The sequence below is a fragment of the Rana temporaria genome, chromosome 3, assembly GCF_905171775.1.
Source record: "Rana temporaria chromosome 3, aRanTem1.1, whole genome shotgun sequence".
NCBI classification, from domain to species: Eukaryota; Metazoa; Chordata; class Amphibia; order Anura; family Ranidae; genus Rana; species Rana temporaria.
The window spans coordinates 207,451,764-207,477,568 of record NC_053491.1 but is presented as its reverse complement, the minus strand read 5'-3'; the positions used below and the strand labels follow the sequence as shown (position 1 = coordinate 207,477,568).

The 25,805-nt window shown below is 36.2% G+C and overlaps 1 protein-coding gene across 1 annotated transcript in view; it reads left to right on the top strand.

Moving 5' to 3' along the window:
• Window positions 1-201: 201 nt before the first annotated feature.
• Window positions 202-25,805, top strand: part of ALX1 (ALX homeobox 1) — a 36,085-nt gene continuing 10,481 nt past the window's right edge. Inside the window, exons 1-2 of the mRNA XM_040344176.1 lie at window positions 202-542; window positions 4,570-4,874. Of these exons, the coding sequence (XP_040200110.1) occupies window positions 308-542; window positions 4,570-4,874 (540 nt within the window). The 5' untranslated portion in view covers window positions 202-307. The remainder of the gene's footprint in view (window positions 543-4,569; window positions 4,875-25,805) is intronic.

Below are 25,805 nucleotides of genomic sequence, written 5' to 3'. Positions count from 1 at the left end.
ATTTTGGCAATAAAGAGGTTTCCTTCTATTTTTTCTTTTGGCTGGTGGAAGTTGGTGGTGTCTGTGGAAGGAGAGGGGGGGGGGGGTAAAGATCCCTGAATCATCCCCTTGTTTGGCTGGACATTTAGGGGGTCTGGGTGGAGCCTGTGTTTCTTTCCATATTCATTAGTGATGGGAGGTTGCTGTGAGCCCCTGCAGAGCTGCAGCTATATAAGCACCCTGTGCTCCCCCTCCTAGTAGCCAGGCTTCAATTAAAGCAGCTCTAGCACAGCTCTGTCACCACGGGATCCTTACACAAGCAGCCTACATGATTATGGATTTTCTCAGTGAGAAGTTTGCCCTGAAGAGCCAGCCTGGTAAAAACAGTGACTTCTACATGGGAGCGGGGGGCACACTGGAGCATGTCATGGACAGCTTGGACAATGAGCCCTTTTACAGCAAGAACCCGGCCAATAAGTGTGCTGTACAGACCTTCAATGCCATCCAGAGGAATGAGCACCATGGCAGGATAGACAGGAGCTCTCCTTGCCAGGACAGCAATGGTAAGATCTCAGCTTTCCTACACACAAGGCTGCTAGGGGTTAATCCATCATCTAATACAATAGGACTCCTCCAGCTTTACTAATACTTATTGTATTACTGTGTTATTGGAACAAGTACATACAGCTGTGATGTATAGTATGCACAAGGTCTAATACATTTCCAAAGCATAGTCATGCCAAAAGGAATAGAAACAAAATACACACACACGCACCTATCTATCTAAATATTATTATTATTATTATTATTATTATTTTGTTTTTTATTTTTTATCAGAGCAACCTAAATACATTTAACAAGCTATAATACACATTTTAAGTGCTGTTGTCAATCTTAATCTACCTATATAGATATATATAAAATATAGATATATTTTTATAATCTCCCCCTCTCTCTCTCTCTCTCTCTCTCTCTCTTTATATATATATATATATATATATATATATATATATATATATATATATATATATATATATATATATATATATATATATATTTATATACAGTATATATTTTTTAATATCTAATTTGTATTACATGTGCTCTTTGGAAGCAACACAACTGCAGACAAGAATTGTTCAAGTTATTTAAACATTTTAATTCTCTGCTTAGAAATGTATTATACGGCCTCAATATTATATGGAATTTTGTGGGTGAAGCTTGTCTGATTTTGATATTGTAATCATTAAAGTAATATTTATAATATACATACACGAACTGCTAGAGAATGTTTAATATAACTCTGTTTTTAGTAATATTTACATTTTGCTATCTAGAGAATCATTCAAGGTAGAAGCTTTATTTTAACACTTACCTACCAATTATGTTTTCATCCTGTCCTTCTTTCTTTCTTCCGTTTTTTTTATTTTTTCTTTCTTTCTTTCTTTCTTTCTTTCTTTCTTTCTCTTTCTTTCTTTCTTTCTTTCTTTCTTTCTTTCTTTCTTTCTTTCTTTTTCTCTCTCTTTCTCTTTCTCTCTCTCTTTCTTTCTCTCTTTTCTTCCTTTCTTTCTTTCTTTCTTTCTTTCTTTCTTTCTTTCTTTCTTTCTTTCTTTCTCTCTCTCTTTTTCTTTCTTTCTTTCTTTCTTTCTTTCTTTCTTTCTTTCTTTCTTTCTTTCTTTCTTTCTTTCTCTCTCTCTCTCTCTCTCTCTCTCTCTCTCTCTCTCTCTCTCTCTCTCTCTCTTTCTTTCCCACTATAAGGTTATTAAAAGTTTTGCATATATAAGGAATCCTTCTCTAATTATCTGGTCATTGCCTATAGCTGCAGCCATTAATGTCCAGGATCCAGTACAATAGAATAATGTTGCAGATGGAGATGTGGGTAGGTCTAGAATTTCTTACTTTAGTAGGACATATGTCTTATATAATAACATTACATGTACACAGAGTAATGTGTGAGACTTCAGTAAGTAGGTCCAGGTGAAACACTCTCTGTATCCGTTTCCTTGAGACTTGATCTGCTGACTTTATTCTCCATCATAAGACCTGGTATAGATTCCAGGGTGCTCTGTCATTTGTCCCTTCCATGTAGGTTGTCTCTGTGTTTGCTCACCATAGCAGCTCTGATAGATGTGTTAATGTACAGGTACACTATGGTTAGTTATCCTTAGTATGAAGAGTTGTACTCAATAGTCCTTCTATGTTTTCTTCCAACCTGCATTATATTATTTATATTAAACATTTTATGATTGTCCTTGATAGGGCTGATTTCATGGGCAGAGAACGGTTGCTTTTCAAAATGAAATTATATTTTCTAAACTGTAATCAATCAACTTTAATTAATTCGATTTGTAAATAAGGGGAAGCCCGTTGCACTCATGCAATCATTTTATTATTATTATTTTTTTATTATTATTTCCCTTGCTTATGAATTGGCATCTACACAGTTTCACCTTATTTATTAAACAGATAAGTGAACATTGACGGTGTAAATTGCGAGGTGCATGGGGTGTTACAGGTTGAGATGTAGGTGGGCCTACTATTGTTAAGAAAGGTAAATGTTTCTTCCATTATTTAAAAAGACAGGAACCTTCCATTGATCAATAAAACCTTATTACTTTCTATTGCATTACAGTTCTGCCAGTCTCTGTTTATTTTATTTTATTACAGCCTGTAATTTACAGGTATTATATAGCAGAGTTTCACATGTATTGTACATTCCTGCCCCCAAAGAGCTTACAATCTAATGCCCCTATCTCACGACAATTTAAGAATCAATAAACTTACTAGCACATCTTTGGAGTTTAGTAATCACTCTGGTGTGTGCCCTGTCTGTGGCTCTCCTTTCTCTCTGGCTGGGCCCACCATAGCATCCTCTGCCTTGTAGCATTGCTGGCTGGGACTTCCAGTTCCACAGCAGCTGCACACCCCCAAGTTGCCTTTCATTGATGTATGTGGCTGCTCTACCGCTGATTATTTTCTCCCAGGCTAAGAGAGATCTTTCATGTTCTGTAACATGCTGGATCAGTTATCCTGTGACCTGACATAACAGTTCAGAACCATGACTGCCTGCCTTCAGTGCCTTGTTATTGTTTCATATCCTCCTGAAGCACATCAACAGGCACCTCTGTCTGCACACACAGCCCACAATATGCTGGCTTCATTATGTGGCCCACAATAGGAGAGGTATTGTTAGAGCATTGACAGTGTAGAGTGGAAGTCCTATTAAAGAGAGGTAGCATCCCTTCTGCTTAAAGTGTATTTAAACTCTAACAATATTTTTATTTTATAGTATTTGCTCATATAAAATTAAAAGCATTTTATTTAGTTGGGCAAAAAAAAAAAAAGCAGTTCCAGAAATCTTGTGAGCTGATAAATTTAGGAGCTCTCTTGGCTGTTATCAGTTAGCATCCCTGTCCCCTGTTATCCCCCTGATCTACAAAACACCCCCCCTGTTATGAGTAAGGGAAGGAGGCCTTATGTAGTCCTAACACCTTCCCTTTCCTCAGGTGACATGCCTGGTTATTACAGTTATTATCACCCTAGGACAGGAAATGAATTGATCACCAGGTTAAAATGAAGGTAAAAAAAGAAAACTTATGCAACCACCACATCTAAGAACAGGTAAGCTGCAATACTATATATTTTTTGTGCTTGGGTTTAAACTGAATAACCTGGAGCAAAAGGTGACATTGTGCCCAAAAGCAACTGCCTTCAAAGATACAGGCATACCCCACTTTTAAGTACACAATGGTGTTGATTTACTATCGCTGGAAAGTGCAAAATCAGGCTCACTTCTGCATAGAAACCAATGAGCTTCCAGGTTTTATTACCAGGTTTAATTGAACAAGCTAGGGTTAGAAGCTCATTGGTTTCTATGCAGAAGTGAGCCTGATTTTGCACTTTCCAGCGACAGTAAATAAACCCCATTGTGTACTTAAAAGTAGGGTATGCTTGTATTTAGGTCAATTACAAATAATGTAAATAAAATAAAAAAAAACAGAAAAAAAACAAAACAATAACAAAACAGGGAAAAAAACACAACAGAAAAAAATAACAAAAAATAATAAAATGCATAAAACAAAAACTGTAGCATTTGGCCAATGACAGACAATGTTACTGGCACACAGTAAAATATTGTTTGCAGTGCTGTGCCCTATTGCCTCCATACAGCTCATGGATTTCAATCAAACCATTTTCTTTTGTAAATTAGGTCTTATTAATTGCATGCATTTAAAATATATGTGCTTTTTTTTGTTTATCTTCTACATTCTTTTTTAATTCCTTCAAAAAGTAAAAGAGCAACTCTGATTTAAGCTTTGTTACCATTCACCCCTGCTGATCAGATACACATTGGATCCAAGGTAAAGGGGACCCATGTGAAAATGTCAGTTCATTTGCTAGCCTGCTGTGCAAAATGTGATTGGTTACCATAGGTAACGTCTTGATTTTCCACAAATCAGCCCTGAAGGACATTCCATCAAAGTGCAGGGAAGAGGGGACTGGCCCATTTCTATAGTGTCCCAGATGTTTGTGGTTAGCTGTATTGTGAGAGTCTTCTTACTGAGCTCAGACTACATTTTCCTTCCTTAGTGAACTATGGCATCAGCAAAGTGGAGGGCCAGCCTCTTCACACGGAGCTCAGCAGACCCCTGGATACCTGCTGCAGCCTGCGAGGGTCTCCAGTGAAGGGGATGCAGGAGAAGGGGGACCTGGAGGATCTGGCCGACAAATGTGACAGCAATGTGTCCAGCAGTAAGAAGAGGAGGCACCGAACCACCTTCACCAGCATGCAGCTGGAGGAGCTCGAGAAAGTCTTCCAGAAGACCCATTACCCTGATGTCTATGTCAGGGAACAACTGGCACTGAGGACTGAGCTCACCGAGGCCAGAGTACAGGTGAGAGATGGCCACCAACACTATGTATGGGTCATATTATTATTTGCTTTATTGTCCTCTTCACCAACATCCAACTCTGGTCAGCTTTGTACAACAGAATCTTCATCAAAGTGATAGTCTGCATATATTCCATAAACATTTATATATTCTGTAATTGCCTGCTGTATTTATGTATATTATTATTTGCTTTATTGTCCTCTTCACCAACATCCATAATAATACTCTGGTCAGCTTTGTACAACAGAATCTTCATCATAGTGATAGTCTGCATATATTCCATAAACATTTATATATTCTGTAATTGCCTGCTGGGTGCTTTATAAATACACACATTTTATTGCATCCATTTTAACACAAAGCAATTACTGCTACTGATACTGCTGCTATAATAATTATAATCAAAACAAGCGTTATTATTAATAACGATGCTAATTATTATACAGTTCTTTTTTCTTTTCTTTTTTTGAGAAGCAGAACCTACAGCCCATAGTGATTGCCTGTATGCTCATATACTATGCCAATTTGTCAATTCTATAACTGCCAGCTGTATGGTACAAAAATATTTATTCTACAAATATTTAAACCTACTATACTATCACTACTACTACCACTAATAATAATAATAATAATAATACAAAATCTTCTTATTTTTATTATTATTCGTCTTCTTTTTTTTCTTCTATGATGATGATGATGATGATTATTACAATTAGTATTGTTTTATAACTCATCATTAATAATAAGATGCAATGATTATTCTTTCCACAAGAAAGCCATAGTAATAAGGGCTGATTTACCTAAAGAGTTGAGAATCTTCACACAAATAATTGTGAGAATATTAATTTCAATCATCCAGTTGTGTGCAATAATTACACGTGTTCTCTATTTATTTTTGATGGTGATAAGCTTCTCAAATCCTTTGTATTAGCCTAATCCCTCCCTCTCTCTCTTTCTCTCTATATATTAGGCTAATTAAATAAATGAGTTGAGAAGCTTCACACCATAAATTGTGAAATTACTGCACAACTGACTGGATGATTGAAATACATTCTCTCACACTTATTTGTGTGTGTGTGTGTATATATATATATATACACTGTATATATATATATATATATATATATATATATACTGTACATATATATATATATATATATATATATATATATATATATATATGTAAATATATATATATATATACTGTATATATATATATATATATATATATATATATATATATATATATATATATACACACAAATAAGTGTGAGAGAATTTATTTCAATCATCCAGTCAGTTGTGCAGTAATTACACAATTTATGTATATATATATTACACGTTTATAATTTAATAAATATAATAACTGATATAAATATAATAACTGACTGCTGTGTGTTTAATAAAACACAACTACTACTAGTACTAATACTAATACTAGTAATATCAATAGTAGACTTAATAACAGCAACAGCATTTATAAAAATATTAATAATAGTTATAATAATAATAATTATGTAATTGGCTATCTGTGTACACTGAGGCAGAATCTATCACCCATAGTAAAAAGATGCATACTGTATGCATATGTTTTATAAACTAATCAAAACGTTTGCTGTCTGCTGCCTATGGATGCACACTAAACCCCAACTCCCCTTGGCAGAGAAAGAAAAAATGCTCTCAGTGTTTTTTCTACACAGTTAAGCCCTATACACACGATCAGTTTGCCTGATGAAAACAGACCGATGGACCGTTTTCATCGGATAAACCGTGTGTGGGCCCCATCAGTTTGTTTTCCATCGGTGAAAAAAAAAATAGAACATGTTTTAAAATTCTCCTATGAATAAAAAACCGATAGAAAAAACGATTGTCTGTGTGGGAGTCCATCAGTCAAAAATCCACGCCTGCTCAAAATCAAGTCGACGCATGCTCGGAAGCATTGAACTTAATTTTTCTCAGCACGTCGTATTGATTTACGTCACCACGTTGGACACGGTCGGATTTTTGACCGATGGTGTGTAGGCAAGACTGATGAAAGTCAGCTTCATCGGATATCCGACAAAAAAATCCATTGGATCAGATTCCATCAGATATCCAGGCATATTTTTGAGAACAATGTTTAAGGCCCCTTACACACGGTCGGACAAAACCAATGAGAATGGACCGAGGTTCAGTTTTATCGGTTTAAACCGACCGTGTGTATAGCCCATCGGTCTGTTTTCCTTCGGTCCAAAATTTTAAAACATGCTTCAAAACCGAACCGATGGACTGCTGCCCGATCGGTCCAAACCGATGGTTAGTACAGAAAAGCATCAGTTCAAAACCTGCGCATGCTCAGAACCAAGTCGACACATGCTTGGAAGCATTGAACTTCGTTTTATTCAGCACGTCGTGTGTTTGACGTCACCACGTTCTGACCCGATCGGTTTTTGGAACGATGGTGTGTATGCATATCAGACCGTCAGGCCACTTCGGCGGTGAACCGATGAAAACCGTCCATCGGACCATTCTCATCGGTTTGGAACGACCGTGTGTACAAGGCCTAAGAGGCAGGAAAAAAACCCTTCTCGCGTTTCTGATTGGAGCTCACTGGCAGAAAAAAAGTAAAACTCTCCTAAACTCGTCTAAACTTTGGAGCCTATGGGTGTATAGAAGTGTATATGTGTATATGAGCGTATGGAGGTGTATATGGGTGTATAGAGGTGTACAGAGGTGTATATGGGCGTATAGAGGTGTATAGAGATGTATATGGGTGTATAGAGGTGTATATGGAGGTGTATAGAGGTGTATATGGGGGTATAGAGGTGTATATAGGTTTATATGGGTATATAGAGGTGTATATAGATGTATAGAGGTGTATATGGGGGTATAGAGGTGTATAGAGGTGTATATTGGTATATAGAGGTGTATAGAGGTGTATATATATGTATAGAGGTGCATATGGGTGTAAAGAGGTGCATATGGGTGTAAAGAGGTGCATATGGGTGTAAAGAGGTGCATATGGGTATATAGAGGTGTTTATGGGGGTATAGAGGTGTATAGGGGTGTGCATAGGTGCATATGGGTATATAGAGGTGTATATTGGGTATATAGGTGTATAGAGGTGTATATGGGGGTATATAGGTGTATAGAGGTGTATATGGGTATATATAGGTGTATAGTGGTGTATATGGGGGTATAGAGGTGTATATGAGGGGTATAGAGGTGTATAGAGGTGTATATGGGTATATAGAGGTGTATATGGGTATATAGAGGTGTATATGGGGGTATAGAGGTGTATAGAGGTGTATATGGGGGTATAGAGGAGTATAGAGCTGCATAGAAGTGTATAGAGGTGTATAGAGGTTTATATGGGGGTATAGAGGTGTATAGAGTTGCATAGAAGTGTATAGAGGTATATATGGGGGTATAGAGGTGTATAGAGTTGCATAGAAGTGTATAGAGGTTTATATGGGGGTATAGAGGTGTATAGAGTTGCGTAGAAGTGTATAGAGGTGTATAGAGGTGTATATGGGTGTATAGAGGTGTGTATGAGTATAGAGGTGTAAAGAAATGTATAGAGGTGCCGAGGATAGATGTGTCAGGGTAATAGAAGGAAGCAGGGTTGCAGTCTGCTCCAGTGCTGGGCTGACAAGGCATCCACATTAATACACAGCCATAAACATGACACTTCTCTAATCTCCCATCACTGCAATAGGCAGCAACTGGCTGTAATGGGGGATTTCACTGACGACGTTTTCCTGGTTTTAATTTTATATTAAAGGCCATGAGGTGGAACATGTGGTTAGAGTTCGTTCCCCATTTGCCTTGAAAATAATGACCATTAAAGATAAAACAGAGAGCTGAGGCAAATGCTAAAGACAAGCAGCTTGTTTGACTCCAGCAGCTCTATACGATGGAAATTTATTACTCCGCTGGTCATAAAGTCCTATAGCAGAACTGCACACAGGTCTGTTTAATCCTTCACTTGGAAATCAGAGTTTGATGACATGTTAGTATTCATATATAAGTATAAAAATTCAATTCCAGAACTCCACACAAGTTTGCTTTAATCCTCTACATAAAAAACTGAGTTTGGTGACATTTTAGAATTCATATTTATAGAAAGTCCTATACCAGAACTAGAACTGCACACTATTTAATCGAGCTTAGTGACACCTTAGTATTCATATATAAATAGAAAGTCCTATACCTGAACTGTACAGAAGTCTGCTTTAATCCTTCACCTGGCAATCAGAATTTTGTGACATTTTAATATTCATATATAATTATAAAGTCCTATACCAGAACTACACATGGAAATCAGAGTTTGGTGACATTTTAATATTCATATATTCCTATACCAGAACTGCACACGAGTCTATTTAATAGAGCTTTTATATATATATATATATATATATATATATATATATATATATATATATATATATATATATATATATATATATATATATATATATATATATATATATATATAAAATCATATACCAGAACTGCACACAAGTCTGTTTAATCCTTTACATGGCAATCAGGGTTTTGTGACATTGTAATATTCATATAACAATATAAACTCCTATACCAGAACTTCTCACAAGTCTCTTTAACAGAATTTAGTGATATTTTAGTATTCATATATAGATATAAAATCCTATACCAGAACTGCAAACAAGTCTGTTTAATCCTTTACATGGCAATCATTTGTGACATTGTAATATTCATATAACAATATAAAGTCCTATACCAGAACTACACACAAGTCTCTTTAACAGAATTTAGTGATATTTTATTATTCATATAACAATATAAAATCCTATACCAGAACTTATCATAAGTCTCTTTAATAGAATTTAGTGATATTTTAGTATTCATATATAAATATAAAATCCTGTACCAGAACTCCACACAATTCTGTTTAATCCTACACATGGGAATCAGAGTTTTGTGACATTGTAATATTCATATAACAATATAAACTCCTATACCAGAACTGCACAGAAGTCTATTTAATAGAGTTTAGTGAGATTGTAGTATTCATATAGAAATAGACAGTCATATACCTAAACTGCATAGAAGTCTTTTTTTAATTCTCCATATGAAAATCAGAGTTTAGTGACATTTTAGTATTCTTTTATATTGAATCCTTTACAAAAAAAAACTGCTCAGAAGTCTGTTTTAAAATGTAAATCAGAGGTTTGTAGCATTTTATTTTTCAGTTATAAATACAAAGTTCTATAACATGGCCAGTGGTCACCTTTTATTTAATATTAAAATGCACAGATATCAGTTTATTCATTCTATTGAGTTATGTGACATTTTTCTATTTGTGTATAAATATTATGGCGGATACACACATACACATTTATTTTTTATTTTTAAATAATACCTAATGTCATTATGTCATGTCATTTACACTGTCACATGATATGCTGCTAAATAGATAAATGAACAAAAAAAACAATAAAAAATGTAAATAATACTATGTAATGCAAGTAGAGACAGTGGGGCAGATTCAGATAGAGATACGACGGCGTATCTCCTGAAACGAACGGCGCAGAGTTTTGAATTTTTTACGTCGTTTGCGTAAGTCGGTCGCGAATACGGATGGACGTAATTTACGTTCCCGTCGAAACCAATGACGTCCTAGCGACGTCATTTGGAGCAATGCACGCTGGGAAATTTAGCCGGCGGCGCATGCGCAGTTAAATCGGCGCGGTGACGCGCCTGATTTAAATACTACACTACCCCTAGCCGCGGAATTTGAATTCCGCCGGGGGATTTACGATCCGCCGGCGCAAGTTTTGAGGTAAGTGCTTTCTGAATACAGCACTAGCCTCTCAAACTTGCGCCGGCGGATCGTAAATCAGATAGATTACGCGGATCTAAAGATCCGCTAATCTATCTGAATCTACCCCAATGAGGCTAAATTGTGTGAATGTTCACTTCAATTATCCTAAAGAGTAGGTGCAGATGAAATAACCGAGCAGGGATTTTCCTTTCACGTGATTGGATAACTGAAATTAATCCTCACACATGACATGCTGAAATCCTATATCAACATCAATATTAGAAAAGTTACATGTGATACATTTGTATCACTTCCTACAGATTGTGTCTGTGTTGATAGAAAGGTAAAACGATATTTTTACATTTTAGACCAGGCTAATGTTAACATTTCCCCTTTTATTTTTGCTAAAGGGAGAGACACCACTTCTCAGCTACTTAGAAATCAAATTCTGCCTGTCTATCTCTATGAATAATATAGTAATCTAGCTCTATTTGCACTAACACATTCCTGTAACTCGAAGCCTAATAATGGTCTGATTAAGTCAATTAGGCATCGGTACACACTGTACAGTATACCCAGATAGGATCATGGGAATTAAAATAATAAAAACAAAAAAAAAACAAGTTTAATTTAATTAGTTATTTAAAATAAAAACAGATACGTGTTAATACCATTTCTTAGTAAATCAGTTCCTAAGATCTTACTTATTTGAGACCTTCTATACTTTAATAATTAAACATCAACAATATACAATACATAATTACAAATACATAGTATACAATATAAAATTAAACAATATACAACAATATATAATTAAACATCTAGGGTGGTTTGCAAAGGCAGTAGGCCTTTTTATGCTTGCCCAGCATAGTGGACCCTAAATTTCTGCCCACGATGGAAAAAAGTGAAAAAACACACTTTGTGATAGGAGCACTGTCACAAAGTAGATTCCAATGAAGTTACACGGTTAACGTATGTAATGTTAGTGTTCAGTATCCTAGATTGTAAGCTCTGACGATCAGGGCCCTCTGGTCCTCCTGTATTGAATTGTATTGTAATTGCACGGTCTGCCCTAACATTGTAAAGCGCTGCACAAACTGTGGGCACTATATAAATCCTGTATAATAATAATAATTAGTATTCAGTACTCTTTTTAAAAAAAAAAATATTTCACATTATTTATATATTTTTTTTCACTACATGTTCATGCAGACTAGAATATCCATCAAAATGACAGTGATAGGGGTTGGACCAAGCTATAACATGGCCACGTGGTCACCTTTTATTTAATATAAAAAAAACTAAAATACTATTGCTGCAGTTGCTGAAAAACGTATACTGTAGTTTATCACTGTCACATTTGCTAGACAGCTTGGTCTTCATATAAATGGGGATATGCTGGCCCTGCTCATTTGTCTAATTTATTTGCTGGACTAAGAAAAAAAAAACATATTTCTTTAGAGTACCACTATTGTGAAAAATATTTATAATTATTAATATTTAATAATCTTATTTTTATAATATTTTTTTCCCAATGACTGTGTAAGGTAGAATATGTAATGAAAGAATTCAGTATATTATTATTAGTATACAGAATTTATATTGCTCCAACAGATTGCGCATATGAATTCAAACATTTTATTTCACACCAGATTGTTTACATTTTTTTTTCATATTTATATACAAGCTATTTACTAATTTCCTGGGGTGGTAGGAGGTGCTTATACTGGTCACCTTTTATCCTCATGGTTTATATCTTAATAAATTGTAGCTGTAACTGCTGGAGCTCCCCTGGCAGCATTAATTTGCCCCCAATGCTGTCATTGTCACTTATCCTGGTCAGCTTTGTTTACATGTAAATATAGGTTAGATATAAACAAAGGCATGTGAAATAAAGCCAGCCATACAGGGACCAAAATATGTCTGGTTCAGCAGGAACTGGCTGAATTTTGATCCATGCTATGGGCACTGTGGCTGTACAGAATTCGATCTACTAATTGACTTCCGTACAACCGTCCTGTCTGATTTCCCCCGCTCCATCAGTGCCGCCGGCTATAGCCTGCAACGGTGATCAATGTATTCTGACGAAGGTCTCTCCATTGTCAGAATACAATAACTAAGCAGGGTGGAGTCCATCATCCACCTTGAATGTGTGGATGGGGGAATCTGGCCCGCTGGTTGAACAAAAAAACAGACTCATCTATGGGCTGCTTAAAGCGGACCTCCACCCCAAAGTGGAACTCCCGCCGATCGGAACCCTCCCCCACTCCAGGTATTTGCACCCACTTCTGGCCACATAGTCTCGGGCAGACTGCGGGCATGACGTCACCTCCCCCCCCCCCCATTGTGTTCTGGGAACACTCGGCTCCCAGTACACAGCGGGAGCCAATTGGCAGGCGTAGCGCATCTCGCGCATGTGCCGTAGGGAACCGGGCAATGAAGCCGGAGCGCTTCAATTCCTGGTTCCCTCACCAAGGATGGCGGGGGGGCAGCAGAGTGACGAGCGATCGCTGGTCCTCTGCTGCAGACGGCGCTGGACTCCAGGACAGGCAAGTGTCCTAATATTAAAAGTCAGCAGCTGCAGTATTTGTAGCTGCTGGCTTTTAATATTTTTTTTTCAGCGAACATCTGCTTTAAGAAAATAAATTATTATACAGAATGCCATCATTATTCATATAATCAGTATATAAAATGTGTTTGTGGTCCTTTAAATCATCTCTTTATTGTTAGGTGTTGCAGTTTTGGTTTCTTTAAGAAGAAATGATGTGTGTTTAACTGACGTACTCATAGCGAAAGCCATTTTATTTACGTCAGAGCGTGGTGCTGGCTTGGTATTGCCTGTCCAGTGCACACTACACAGGGTACTGTTTTATGTTCTCTTTATTGTATTGTGCAGTTTGAAAGGCTGCAGCAGGACCAGCACAGAAGTCTTCCAGTACAAAGCTGTAGGGCTTGAACTGGCTTTCTATGTAGTCTCAGCAGAGAATCCCACATGTGGAATGTATTTTTAGATGCAATAGATTGATGATGTAGTGTGTTTTCATATTATAGATTCTGGAATTGTTCAGTCATCTCAAAGGAATGTCTTTGTTAAACTGTGGTAAAATACTGTCAAGAAATACACTGCTTACATTTATGTATAGACAAAAGCAGGGCAACCAAGGGTGTGATCAGTAAAAGGACATGCTGGTACTTGTGGTTCCCCAGTAGCTGGAGATGCTTTTACATAACTGAACATTCCAGGGGGAAGATAACTAAAAATGGTCTAAATGTTTTTTGTGTTGCAGAAAACAGCTCAGATGAAAGGCACTTTCACGAGTGATGGTTATAGTGTGCCCTTCATAAACATTAGGCAGCTTTAGTATTTGTTCCTCTTTATTTATGAATGACTGGTTTCAGTTTTGGGTTGTTGTTGCTGGAGGGTTGAATGGGGAAAACCCACTAGTTTATAAAGGCAGAGAATCTAGCACACTTCTTACAGCAACCAACCATACAGTGCGTGCTTATGCTACGGTGTCGGATGACCAGAGTCAGAGTAAAAGTTCAAAGAATGCAACATCACCAGCACATCAAAAATGCAAACAGGACATGTATTTGTCACCCATGAAAAGCAACGTTTTGAGGCCACCAAAGACCTCTACTGTATGAGGAAGAGGTCCTCAGTGGCCTTAACACCTCACTTTTGGTGGGTTATGAATACATGCTCTGTTGCATTTTTGAATATGATTCGCTGTTGATGTTGCGCTCTTTTAACCCACTGGTTAATGTCTCCACCTCCACAAAGCCACGAGAGAGGTGTTGCTCCAGCTCTTTAGACATTTGTTATGCAAATTGCTTGAAGTGACAATAGCCGTATTGGTGGACTTGCAACAGAAACAATTGAGTACTGTCCGTGATACTTTTTTTATTTTCACTAACATACAATTTTCAGGGTGTATTCCCTTCTTCAAGTAGTACTTGGACCTTGAAGAATAGAGTACGCCCCTGAAAACTAGTCCTGAAAAATTGTATATTAGTGAAAATAAAACAAGTATCACAGACAGTACTCAATTGTTTCTTATGGAAATTCACACCATCATATAGCTTTAAAATTGTCAAGGCTGTTGGGTAGAGCTGGGAATTTGTGTAGAAATATCTCACTATTGAGATTCTTAAGAGAAATATCAAGTAAACATGTGATTTTAGTAGTTGGCTCTAAAAAAGCTTTAAAATGTATTTGCCTTTGATTTTGTTAAGCCGACCATACGTGTAGCATTCTGATAGAGCAACCAAAATATTGGATAATATTTTTGTTGAAATCATAAATTAATTAAAGTTGTAGAGTAGTGGTGTTCATTGACTGCAATGAGATTAAAATTTACTCACATCTGGCAAAAAGAGTGTTTTTGCTTTCAATGAAATCGCAAGGTTTTATTGCATTTTCAGTTTAATTCAGTAATAAACTGTATTGAAGATGTTAAATTATTGCCCAGTTTAAACTAAACACTAAACTGACTTCTGGTGGTTGATCAAACTCATGGGTGGTAGGTACATTGCTTAGATTCTGGTGATTACTTTCAATTATATGTGATGCAATATCCAATGGATATTAAGTGACTGACATTGATTGTAGTTGGCCAGCTTAGCAGTAAAAGTCCAATGAATATATATATATATATATATATATATATATATATATATATATATATATATATATTGACAGTTAATGTCTGTGACTGTCTGTAGAACAAATTCGATATTTCCACACCATCACAGTCATATTTATTGTAAGGTGGTAAATTAAAAATTTGGTGTACAAAATGTTTTTAACCTTACAAAGGTGAGTCGCACACACATCATTTTCTCTAGTTCAGCCCAATGAAAGAAATCTAGTAGATTCCTCTTTGGTAGAATCCTCCCTGTCGGATTTCGTATTTAGACAGCCATAGCACCTTCAGCTGTTTGAATAGCTAAACAGTCACCGCATGTGATAGGATGCAGTGGCTGTTCCTTTGACAATTTTCCATCGAATGTTCAATCCAAGACTGTCAAGGTAGGTGGTGCCAACAGGGCCACCCATGGCTCAATATTTGGCCAATTCAGCATAAATCTGATAAAATTTGAGCGGTGTATGGCTAACATAAATATTTATGAAACAACTATGTGTTTATAGTGCAGGGACCCATTGCTCCTCATCTCCGGTTTGCTGAAAACAGTTTAGTGAAAATCCAAGTGGAGCTATGGGCGCAACAAAAAAATTACCTTTAAAGTTTTTTTTAAGTCCCTGCCTAATATAACTTTATTGCCTTTTTATTCTTTCAGTAGGAGCATTATTTTTCATGTTGTGGAGCAGGGTAGGCTTAGATGGACATGTACTTTTACATGTTAAGTAAGAGATAAACATTTTAAGGCCTAACATCAGCTAACACTTTTTTAACAGCAACAGTTTTTTTTCTTTTGGTAAAAAAGTTCAAAACATTTGAATAAAAGCTATTTCTTTTATTGTCCATGGACAGACACAGCCTTCATAAGTCTTGACATATGGTTTATGTTCCTGTTCATAGGAGAGGACTAGTCTTCTCCTGATAGACGGAACATAACCCTACAGTCAAGATTATAAGGAAGCTGTGTCTGTCCATGGACTTCAGAGAAAAGGATTTTACGGTGAGTACAAACATCCTATTTTCTCTTTCGTCCATGAACGGACACAGCTTCCTTATAATCTTGACTGTAGGGTTATGTTCCGTCTATCAGGAGAGGACTATAAACAGGAACATAACCCATATGTCAAGACTTATGAAGGCTGTGTCCATCCATGGACGACAGAGAAAAGGATTTTACGGTGAGTACAAACATCCTATTTTCTCTTTCGTCCATGAACGGACACAGCTTCCTTATAATCTTGACTGTAGGGTTATGTTCCGTCTATCAGGAGAGGACTATGAACAGGAACATAACCCATATGTCAAGACTTATGAAGGCTGTGTCCATCCATGGACGACAGAGAAAAGGATTTTACGGAGTACAAAAAATCCTATTTTCCCTGGTAGAATTAGATGTTTTTTTCTAACCCCTGTGACTGCCACTTTTGCTGAACAGCCTGGCCTGCATGTGAATGTGGAGAAAAATATAACAAATTAGCATAGGAAGAAAATATATATATAATTTAATAAATATATAGATATATTTATATATAAATAAATATACTAATATAAAAATATATACTGATATCAGATTATATATTTTTTGCTATAGTGGTCCTTCAATTCTCTTTAGTTGCTTTTGGTTACTGCATTTCGCTGCTCTTTTACCTATTTTTTCTCTGCAGATATCTTTGCGCTTTTAAAACAAATAACCATTTTCTGTTGCATGGGCACGTGGCTTAACAGAAAAGTAGCATTAGCAACCTCTAGACACGTGGATATAGAATTGAACATATCTATTTTGTTCACTAATATTTAATTTTGAAACAGTCACCATGTTTGAATCAGACGGTTTGCACTTGGTAGCAGTTTTTATAAAAGTCTGGTCATCTCTATTAAAGCTGTTTCCAGTACCTGTAGTAGGCTAGGCTGTATTCACAAACGACTTTGTCTTACATTTAATGGTACCCTCTGCTGCATGCACACAAACTAAACCTGAAGCTAATTTATCTCACTGGTTGCTTTTCCTGCTTCACATCAGTGTAGTAATTGGCACCCATTTAAAAGAGATTGTCAAGGTCTTTTCTTCCCCCCAGTGAAAGAGTCTCATTACTAAATTCTCCTAGCATGTTCTTGCTGTCCCCTGGGGAGAGCGCAGGAAATATTTTTTCCACCCACAGACATGATGAATACATTTACCAAGCCGATATTTTCCTTTCTTTTATTCCTAGGCATATATTTCACCAGTGCCATATTTATTGTCTCTTGGTAGCAGTAAATCTGTTTATGAACCTGTTTGAAGGTAGGATTTTGTTAAGCGGCCTCCTCTCCACTGGGAACGATCGTGCAGCGCAGCTATGAGAGCTGAGGCTGAAAATGGCCCACATGAAATTACACTTTACCACACTGTGCAATGTTTACCTTAAGGGGAGAATTTTTCATTAGAGTTCGCAGTTAAGGCTTTGAACTTAATTGAGTTATTTTCTACAAACTCTTTAAACAGCAATGCTTCTAGATTAATAGTTGCAACAAGTAAATACATCATACTAATAAAACAGATTTTTTAAATGTTAGAAATCTGGTTCCTATTTGCTTAGTGTGATGCAGGTTATGACAGCTCGAGCCATGTCAAGTAGACTTTTGAAATTGTGTTATACCACAAAACACATGATAGGCTCTGCTAATATGACTGAATCATAGAAACTGCACAGAAAATATTACAAAATCCGACTTTTTTTTAGTAAAACAATAAGAACAATGTACATTAACCCATAACAACCAGTCAGTTGTAATTTCTTTTAAAGATCAACTGAGTATACTGAAATTTGGTTGGTTTCTATTGGTTACTGCAGTTGGTTGCATGTTCTTTTACAGTGTATTGAAACTGATTCACACTTTTGAGTGACTTTAGCAGTTATACCAGTTATTTCAAAGAGGCTCCTAATGCACATTAGCACAGAAAACAGTGCACCTGCACTATTTATGACAATACAGCACACTACAACACACACAGATGTGTAGATTTACTAAAGGCAAACAGGCTGTTTACTTTTCAGGAATTTCCCTTTAGCATAGTGAATGAGTTTATGCTCCATTGACTTCCATTATCCAATTATATACAAGCAAAAATACTGTTTTATTTCCCTTAACTGGGAGATTGTTGCAAAGTGAATTCACTAGTATATAGGAAAAGTTTCCTTGCAAAGGGAATAGCTTTTTGCCTTTAGCACAGATTCACATGTGTGCACTGCAGTGAGCTATAAAATAGGTGTGCGATTTTTTAACTTTACGAGTGAGTTGGGATGGGGGGGGGGGTGTCATTCAATATGAATGACATTGCAACGAAGATATTACCACAAGTTAGCATTTTATTACTCAAGAATGCAACACAAAGCAGAAAAGTCTTTTACTAAGAAATTCATTTATTGCATTTATTTTTTAAAGGTGTTTTTTTTATATAGAGTTTGATTCTGAATGACTAAAGTAATCAAGAATGTCAATTAAAGAAAAAGAGAGAGAATTTACTGTAAAGAATTTGTAAAGCTTACTTTAAAAAAAATAATAAACATGTTATACTTACATGTTTCGTGCAATGGTTTTGCACAGAGCAGCACCATACCTCCTCTTTTCGGGTCCCCCACTGGTGCTCTGGGATCCTCTTCTTCTCAATACACCACCATAGAAAGTGGCCTCCTATAGTGGCACGTATGCAGACTCGTTCCCAAGCCAGGCTGTGTGTGATTTACAGCTCCTGCTGCTGTCTCTGTGAGCAGAGAGAGAGAAGAGAACTGCTGCAGATAGGCACAGCATTAAACTGAGATTGGGCTCAGGTAAGTATAATGGGGAGTGAGGAGGCAATAGAAGTAATAGAACATTTTTTATCTTAATGCAGAGAATGCATTAAGGTAAAAAATGTCAAGCCTTTAGAAGCACTTTAGTTATATGTTAAAATCTGTTTCCTCTGTATTTGTTTCATCTACACCTAATTTGATAACTGAAGTAAGTTTTTACTCTTTTCTTAAGTGGACATTGTCAACTAATTTAGCCTCAATAAGTCAATGCCTTTAAACTGAACTTCCCCCAAACAGGGGAGTTCCAATTTTATGCCTTCTCTCCCCACTTTTGGTCAAATTTTTTTTGGGGTGGGGGGAGCGGATACCTAGGCAATCTGAAAGGAAGTTCGGCCCCGCTCTATTTGCCTGCAGCCTCCTGGGACACATCACAGGTCCCAGGAGGCAGCGGGACCATTCATAAAGTGAAGTGCGGCTCACAGATGCGCATTGTGAAGCCAGCCGTGAAGCTGCAAGGAGTCACAGCTGGCGTCCCAATGTAAACCTGTGGGCACCAGGGACCTGAAGGCCCAGTCTGGGTGGGGACAGTGCTGGATCTCTGAATAGGTAAGTGTCCTTTTATTAAAAATAAGCAGCTTCGGTATTTGTAGCTGCTGACTTTTAATTTTTTTGAGTGGGGGACTGAAGATCCTATTTATCTTTAGATATGCAGCTGTTCTGTGGAGCAGTGCAAAAATACATTCTCCTAATCTGTGTGCTTGGAGAAAAAAATGTCTTTCTTTCTTTATGAGAACTGCAAAGTGCTGAGAAGTGGTAGAGTTTGTTGTGTGTGTTTTTAAGGAGGTTTGTGGTGTGTGTCACATGAGACTGCCTACCTTTCTCCTCAGTGGTTGACACCTAAATAGCCACATAGTGACTGCAGCCAGCCACCGCAGTGCCCACTTCCTCAGAATTCACAGGAAAATAGCTAAATGAAAGTTGTTGCTGAATCTCAGAAGGAATCAAATTCTGTTACGCACACATACCTATCTTATTCTGTCCTAAATGAGAAGGAATTGGAATAACATTAATGGAGATATACTCAGTTGTTGCTACTGTAACCATATGAAAGTAAAACTAATATAACATTTTATTTTTTTAAATAACACGTAATGCTACCTTAAATGTCTGAAAATCACAAAGAGAAAACACTGCAAAGGTTTATATTTTTAAAAATATGAGAAAATGTGTTTATGCAACTACCTAAAAATGAATACAAGTATCATCTGGTCTTTTAAGAATGAAAAATGTACATTTATATAAATCACACATATGGGGCAAATTGTTCTCTGTTGTGGAATAAGGGTGAAAGGCCATGAAACTACATTTAAGTAATTTATATACATATGGCCTTCAGCATAAAGTCTATTTCCAACTTCCCGATGTGTACATCTCAGGCAATCATGCCTTAAAAATGCAAGTGTTATAAACATATTTTTTTTTTAAGCTGGTATAACCACAATTTTTTTTTAATTATGTTACTAAATGAAATGCACCATCAGAATAAAGTGGCTGAGAGGACTTAGAAAAGGAACATATTTTCAGAATCTGTATCTTTACAATGTAACACAATGGCACATGCCATGGTGAATCATTCTCTATAGTGTCCAGCCACAGTGTCAAATGCTCGAGGTCCTGGAAACCAATATGCAGCTTTCTGCAAAGGTACCTAGTTTTAAAATGAAACACACCAAAGGGTTGAATATCATAGTTACCATACATTAGCAGAAGACTCAATAATCTTCAGTTATTATTCACAGACACACTAACCTATTTCAGAAAGTTATTTTTTATTTTTTTTATTAAATGTTGGGCTCAGTAATATGCATTGTATTTATAAAGTGCTGAAAGGCACAAGAATCACCCATTTCAAAATCTTCTGCTCTGTACTAAGTAGGACTCAGTATACAGGCATACCCCACTTTTAAGTACACAATGGGGTTTATTTACTAAAGCTGGAAAGTGCAAAATCAGGCTCACTTCTGCATAGAAACCAATGAGCTTCCATGTTCTATTACCAGGCTTAATTGAACAAGCTGGGGTTAGAAGCTTAAGTGTACTTAAAAGTGGGGTATGCCTGTAGACACCTCATACTTATTACACATTACTACTAATTCACCACCAACTAAGGATTTCAAAAAAATGTTTCCGAAAGACAAATGCAACAGTAACACAGGCTGGTAAATTTTATAAATCCAGCAATATTTTAATGGTAATAAACAAATCCAAGCCAGCAAATGTGTCTGAATTCACCTATTGTTTATAAATAGTCAGCATTTTAATATATTTTAGCTTTAAATGTTAATTTTGTTGTTGTGTTGCTCACTCTTATCCACATCATATAATGCTGCAACTTCAACTCCCACTTCTATGCATTAGCCTATCTAATAGTAGATTTGTTCAATCTAACTTTTAAACAGGCAATTTGCTAAATATTTGCCAGTGAACCTGAGCATTTGTGAGTTTGCAACTTAAATTACTCTATATCTCCCTTCAAATACTGACCAGGGATTTGAATGTTAGTTTGTTCCTTTTGTAAATAACTAATTCCTATTGGGGTAATTTTAAGGAATGCAGATAATTGCGTGCACCCAGTAAAGATAAGACGCAAAACCCTCACGTGCCTGTAAGAAAAATAGTGCTAAAATATTACCATTGCAAATAGAGTTAAAAAAATGATGGATGAAAATTATAGTGATAGTGTATGTAAACACAGAGAGCAAGTAACTAAAGGGAGAAATATTACTATCATTATACTGTTATAATTACATTTTGATAAGCTATGTTTACTTCAAACATCCAGTTGGGGTAATAAACATTAATATTTTTTCAATTTATCATGACTTGCATTTGACATTGGATAGTGTACAAGTAACCCAGTACACATCCCGTATTATCCCAATTACAACTGGATATTAACAGTCACTTGTAGAATGGCATTCTTAGAACAAACAATGTATTAATATACTCAGGTTCATACCTAATCATCGTTTGGTGATTAAGTTAAACATTTTGAAAAAATATGAACATTTTACTACACAACATAACACTACATGTGATATTTTGAGTGTAAGATTAAAAGAAACATGAACAGTTAAAACGAAAAACAGTGCATACGCCTAAACTATCTACATTTCAGTTATTTGTAATTCAGTGATTAGCCTCCCAGTCTGAATTCTTCTGTATTGGAAATTTACAGATTTCAGGCAGTTATAGAAGCCAAAATGTAAAATTTGTTTTCTGTTTTTTTTTTTTTTTTTTTTAATATATACAATTTCAATTTTTTTATTTATCTGATTTAATAAAAACAGTTTAACTATGTTTTAAATAAACATATAAATGAACTAAAGAGTGTAGTAATATTTTTCCAGAGTTCTGCTTCAAACACTTATGCCTTGTACACATGATAGGAATTTCTGATGAAAACAGTCTGATGGAATTTTTTCATCAGAAATTCCTATCGTGTGTGGGCCCATAGGATTTTTTTCCATCAGAGTAAAAAAATAGAACATGTTTTAAATTTTTCTGATGGAATAACATCCTATGGGAAATTCCGATCGTCTGTGTGGAACTCCCTCGGAGAAAATTCCTACGCATGCTCAGAATCAAGTCGACGCATGCGCAGAAGCATTGAACTTCACTTTTGTCGGCTCGTCGTAGTGTTTTACGTCACTGCGTTTTGTACTGTCGGAATTTTGTCAGACAGTGTGTAGGCAAGACACATGGGGCTGTAGACCAATGTTTCTCAACTGCAGTCCTCAAGGCGCTCCAACAGGTCATGTTTTCAGGATTTCCCTCAGATAAAACAACTGTGTTAATTACAAAGGCAGTGAATGTGATCAAATCATCTGTGCAAAATAATGGAAAGCGGGAAAACAAGACCTGTTGGGGCGCCTTGAGGACTGGAGTTGAGAAACACTGCTGTAGACACTCATGTCATCTAGAAACACCTTCTTTGCTCTTCTGCAGTCTGCCAATTGATTACTGAGCTTTAAAGACATACATAAACTATAAATTGACCTTTTCTAGGGAAAGTATTTTTATTAAAATTTAAAAATTGAACAATCAATTATAAAACAAACTGAAAGCTATACAAATTACCTGTTGCCTTTAGTTAAAAGCTTTGTCATTCACCCCAATCTGCTGCATAAATCTAAGATTTTCCAAATTCTTTTTGCCTTGCAGTATTATACAATGTACTTCTCAAGTTTCCTGTCACTTTTACTGCCAAGATATTATTAAAAACCATCATATTTTCTGTAGCACAGCAAGGTGCAAAAAACGCAGCAGATTTTATTAATAAAAATTTCATTTGCTATCAATCTATTTTCTTTGATACTGCTGACCTTATAGATTTATTGCTGGTTTGTAAAGAGAACTTATCGCACAAATAGTCTGCGTTCTGAAATTGCGTTATTTTAGGGAAACCATTGCCAAAAGATTTGTCCATAAGGAAGAGCGTGTTTTGCATACATTTACATTTACAGAAAGTTTACAATTTTGTAGGCATGGTTTTCATGTTTAATATGCTGATTATTATAATTACACATATTTCATTCCTGACAGTAAAATAAGTTTTTTCTTTTTTAATTTCTAAGTGATAAAGATCACTTCCCAGTTATTCTGTGTTGATTCATTACAACATGTAAACTTGGGTAAAATTTGTATAATTTCATAATTTACCCCTAATTGCTCATATGACTTTGAAACAAAATCTTGTTTTCCAGGGCAGATTTGATGCCGTGCTTTAAGTAAATTATATTAAAGCAGTGAATGCATTATGATTCTTAAAAGTAAGGCTCTTATGCATTTATTTTTGGCAAAGAAAGGGTGGATTAACCAAAATGCAATAATACTCACTTTGGTAAAACCATGTACGGTTGGCACAAAGGAAATATCTGTAAATCCGTTTCAAATTTGACTTGGCATTGAAATGATCATCGATAATTTGAAGTAAAATCAAAATGTAGCTTACATAAAATGTCGAATTTTCCATAACTGCTTTTTAGGGCATTAACTGCTTTAACTGCTAACTGCTAAATATAACTGCTTTTTAGGGCATTTTGTTTGCACTAAAAATTTTAATGCTGAATTCATCCATATTGGTGACGATTTAAGGGGTTGTTTACTGTATTCAAACATCCAATCAGTGTTTTTAAAGTGCATCTCAATTTAATTATATGCTTCCTGACCTTATAGATTTATTGCTGGTTTATAAAGAGAACTTATCGTTTAAATAGTCTGTGTTCCAAAATTGCATTATTTTAGGAAAACCATAGCCAAAAGATTTGTTCATAAGGAAAAAGTTGAATCAAAATATAGCTTAACCAATTAAAGAGCGGAAGGATTTGCCCCCTTAATGACAAGACCAATTTTTGTGAAACGCCACTGCGTCACTTTAACTGACAATTTCACGGTTGTGCGATGTTGTACCCAAACAAAATTGATGTCCCTTTTCCCCACAAATAAAGCTTTCTTTTGGTGGCATTTGATGACCTCTGCGGTTTTTATTTTTTGCACTATAAACAAAAAAAGAGCAACAATTTTGAAAAAAAAACCCACCAATATTTTTTACTTTTTGCAATAATAAATATCATCCAAAAAACAAACAAAAACAAATTCTTCATCAGTTTAGGCCAATATGTATTCATGTATTCTACATATTATTGTTTTGCGCAAAAGTTATAGGGGATAGATTTATGGCATTTTTTTTACTATTAATGACAGCAAAGCACTGATTACTGTGTAAATGTCACTGGCAAAGAAGGGGTTAACACTAGGGGGTGATCAAGGGGTTAAATGTGTTCCCTGGGAGTTTTTTCCAACTGTGGGGGAATGGGACTGACTGGAGTAAGAGAGAGATTGCTGTTCCTAATCCCTAGGAACAGCAGATGTCAGAACGGGGATCTGTTTGCTTACATTGACAGATCCCTGTTCTGGCTCTTTGTTGCGTGATCGTGGTGGCCGGTGGACATCGTGCCTCTGGCCACGCGTGCGCCCCCTATCGCTCTACACCTACGGCGATGCGCGCAGGAGAGCCAACCTGCCGCAGTATAATGATGGCGGCTTGAACTTAAGCCGTTAAATAAAATGTCTTATTTTCCAGTTTTCTTATAACTGCTTTATAGGGCATTTTGTTTGCATTACAAATGTTAATGCTATATTCATCCATCCTGGTGAGGATTAAGGGGTTGTTCACCGATTATTTTTTACTGTGTTCAAACATCCAATCCATATTTATAAAATGCATCTCCATTCAATTATATGTTTCCTAAAAATACTGTTAATATCCAGTTGTAATTGGGATAATACATAGCTAGGGTGGGACTTTCTCACATGTAGTGAAATCACAGTGGCGTAATGGCTAGCACTTCCGCTTAACAGCATTGGACTCCCTGGTATGAATCCCAGTCAGAACACTATCCCCCCAGAGTTTGAGTGTTTTGCCTGTGTTTGTATGGGTTACCTATGGGTACTCTGGTTTCTTCTCTCACTCCAAAGACATGTTGGTAGGTTAATTGGTTCCTGTCCAAAACTTGCCGAAGAATGTGTGTGCATGCATGTTGGAATAGACCGTGGGTTGTATATTACTTTAAGGCAGGGGCTGCTGGGAATGTAAAGTGCTGTGTAAATTGTTGGCACTCTGTAAAAACCTGTAATAAATCAACTGTTGGGTTGGTGTACATCCCCGGTTGCT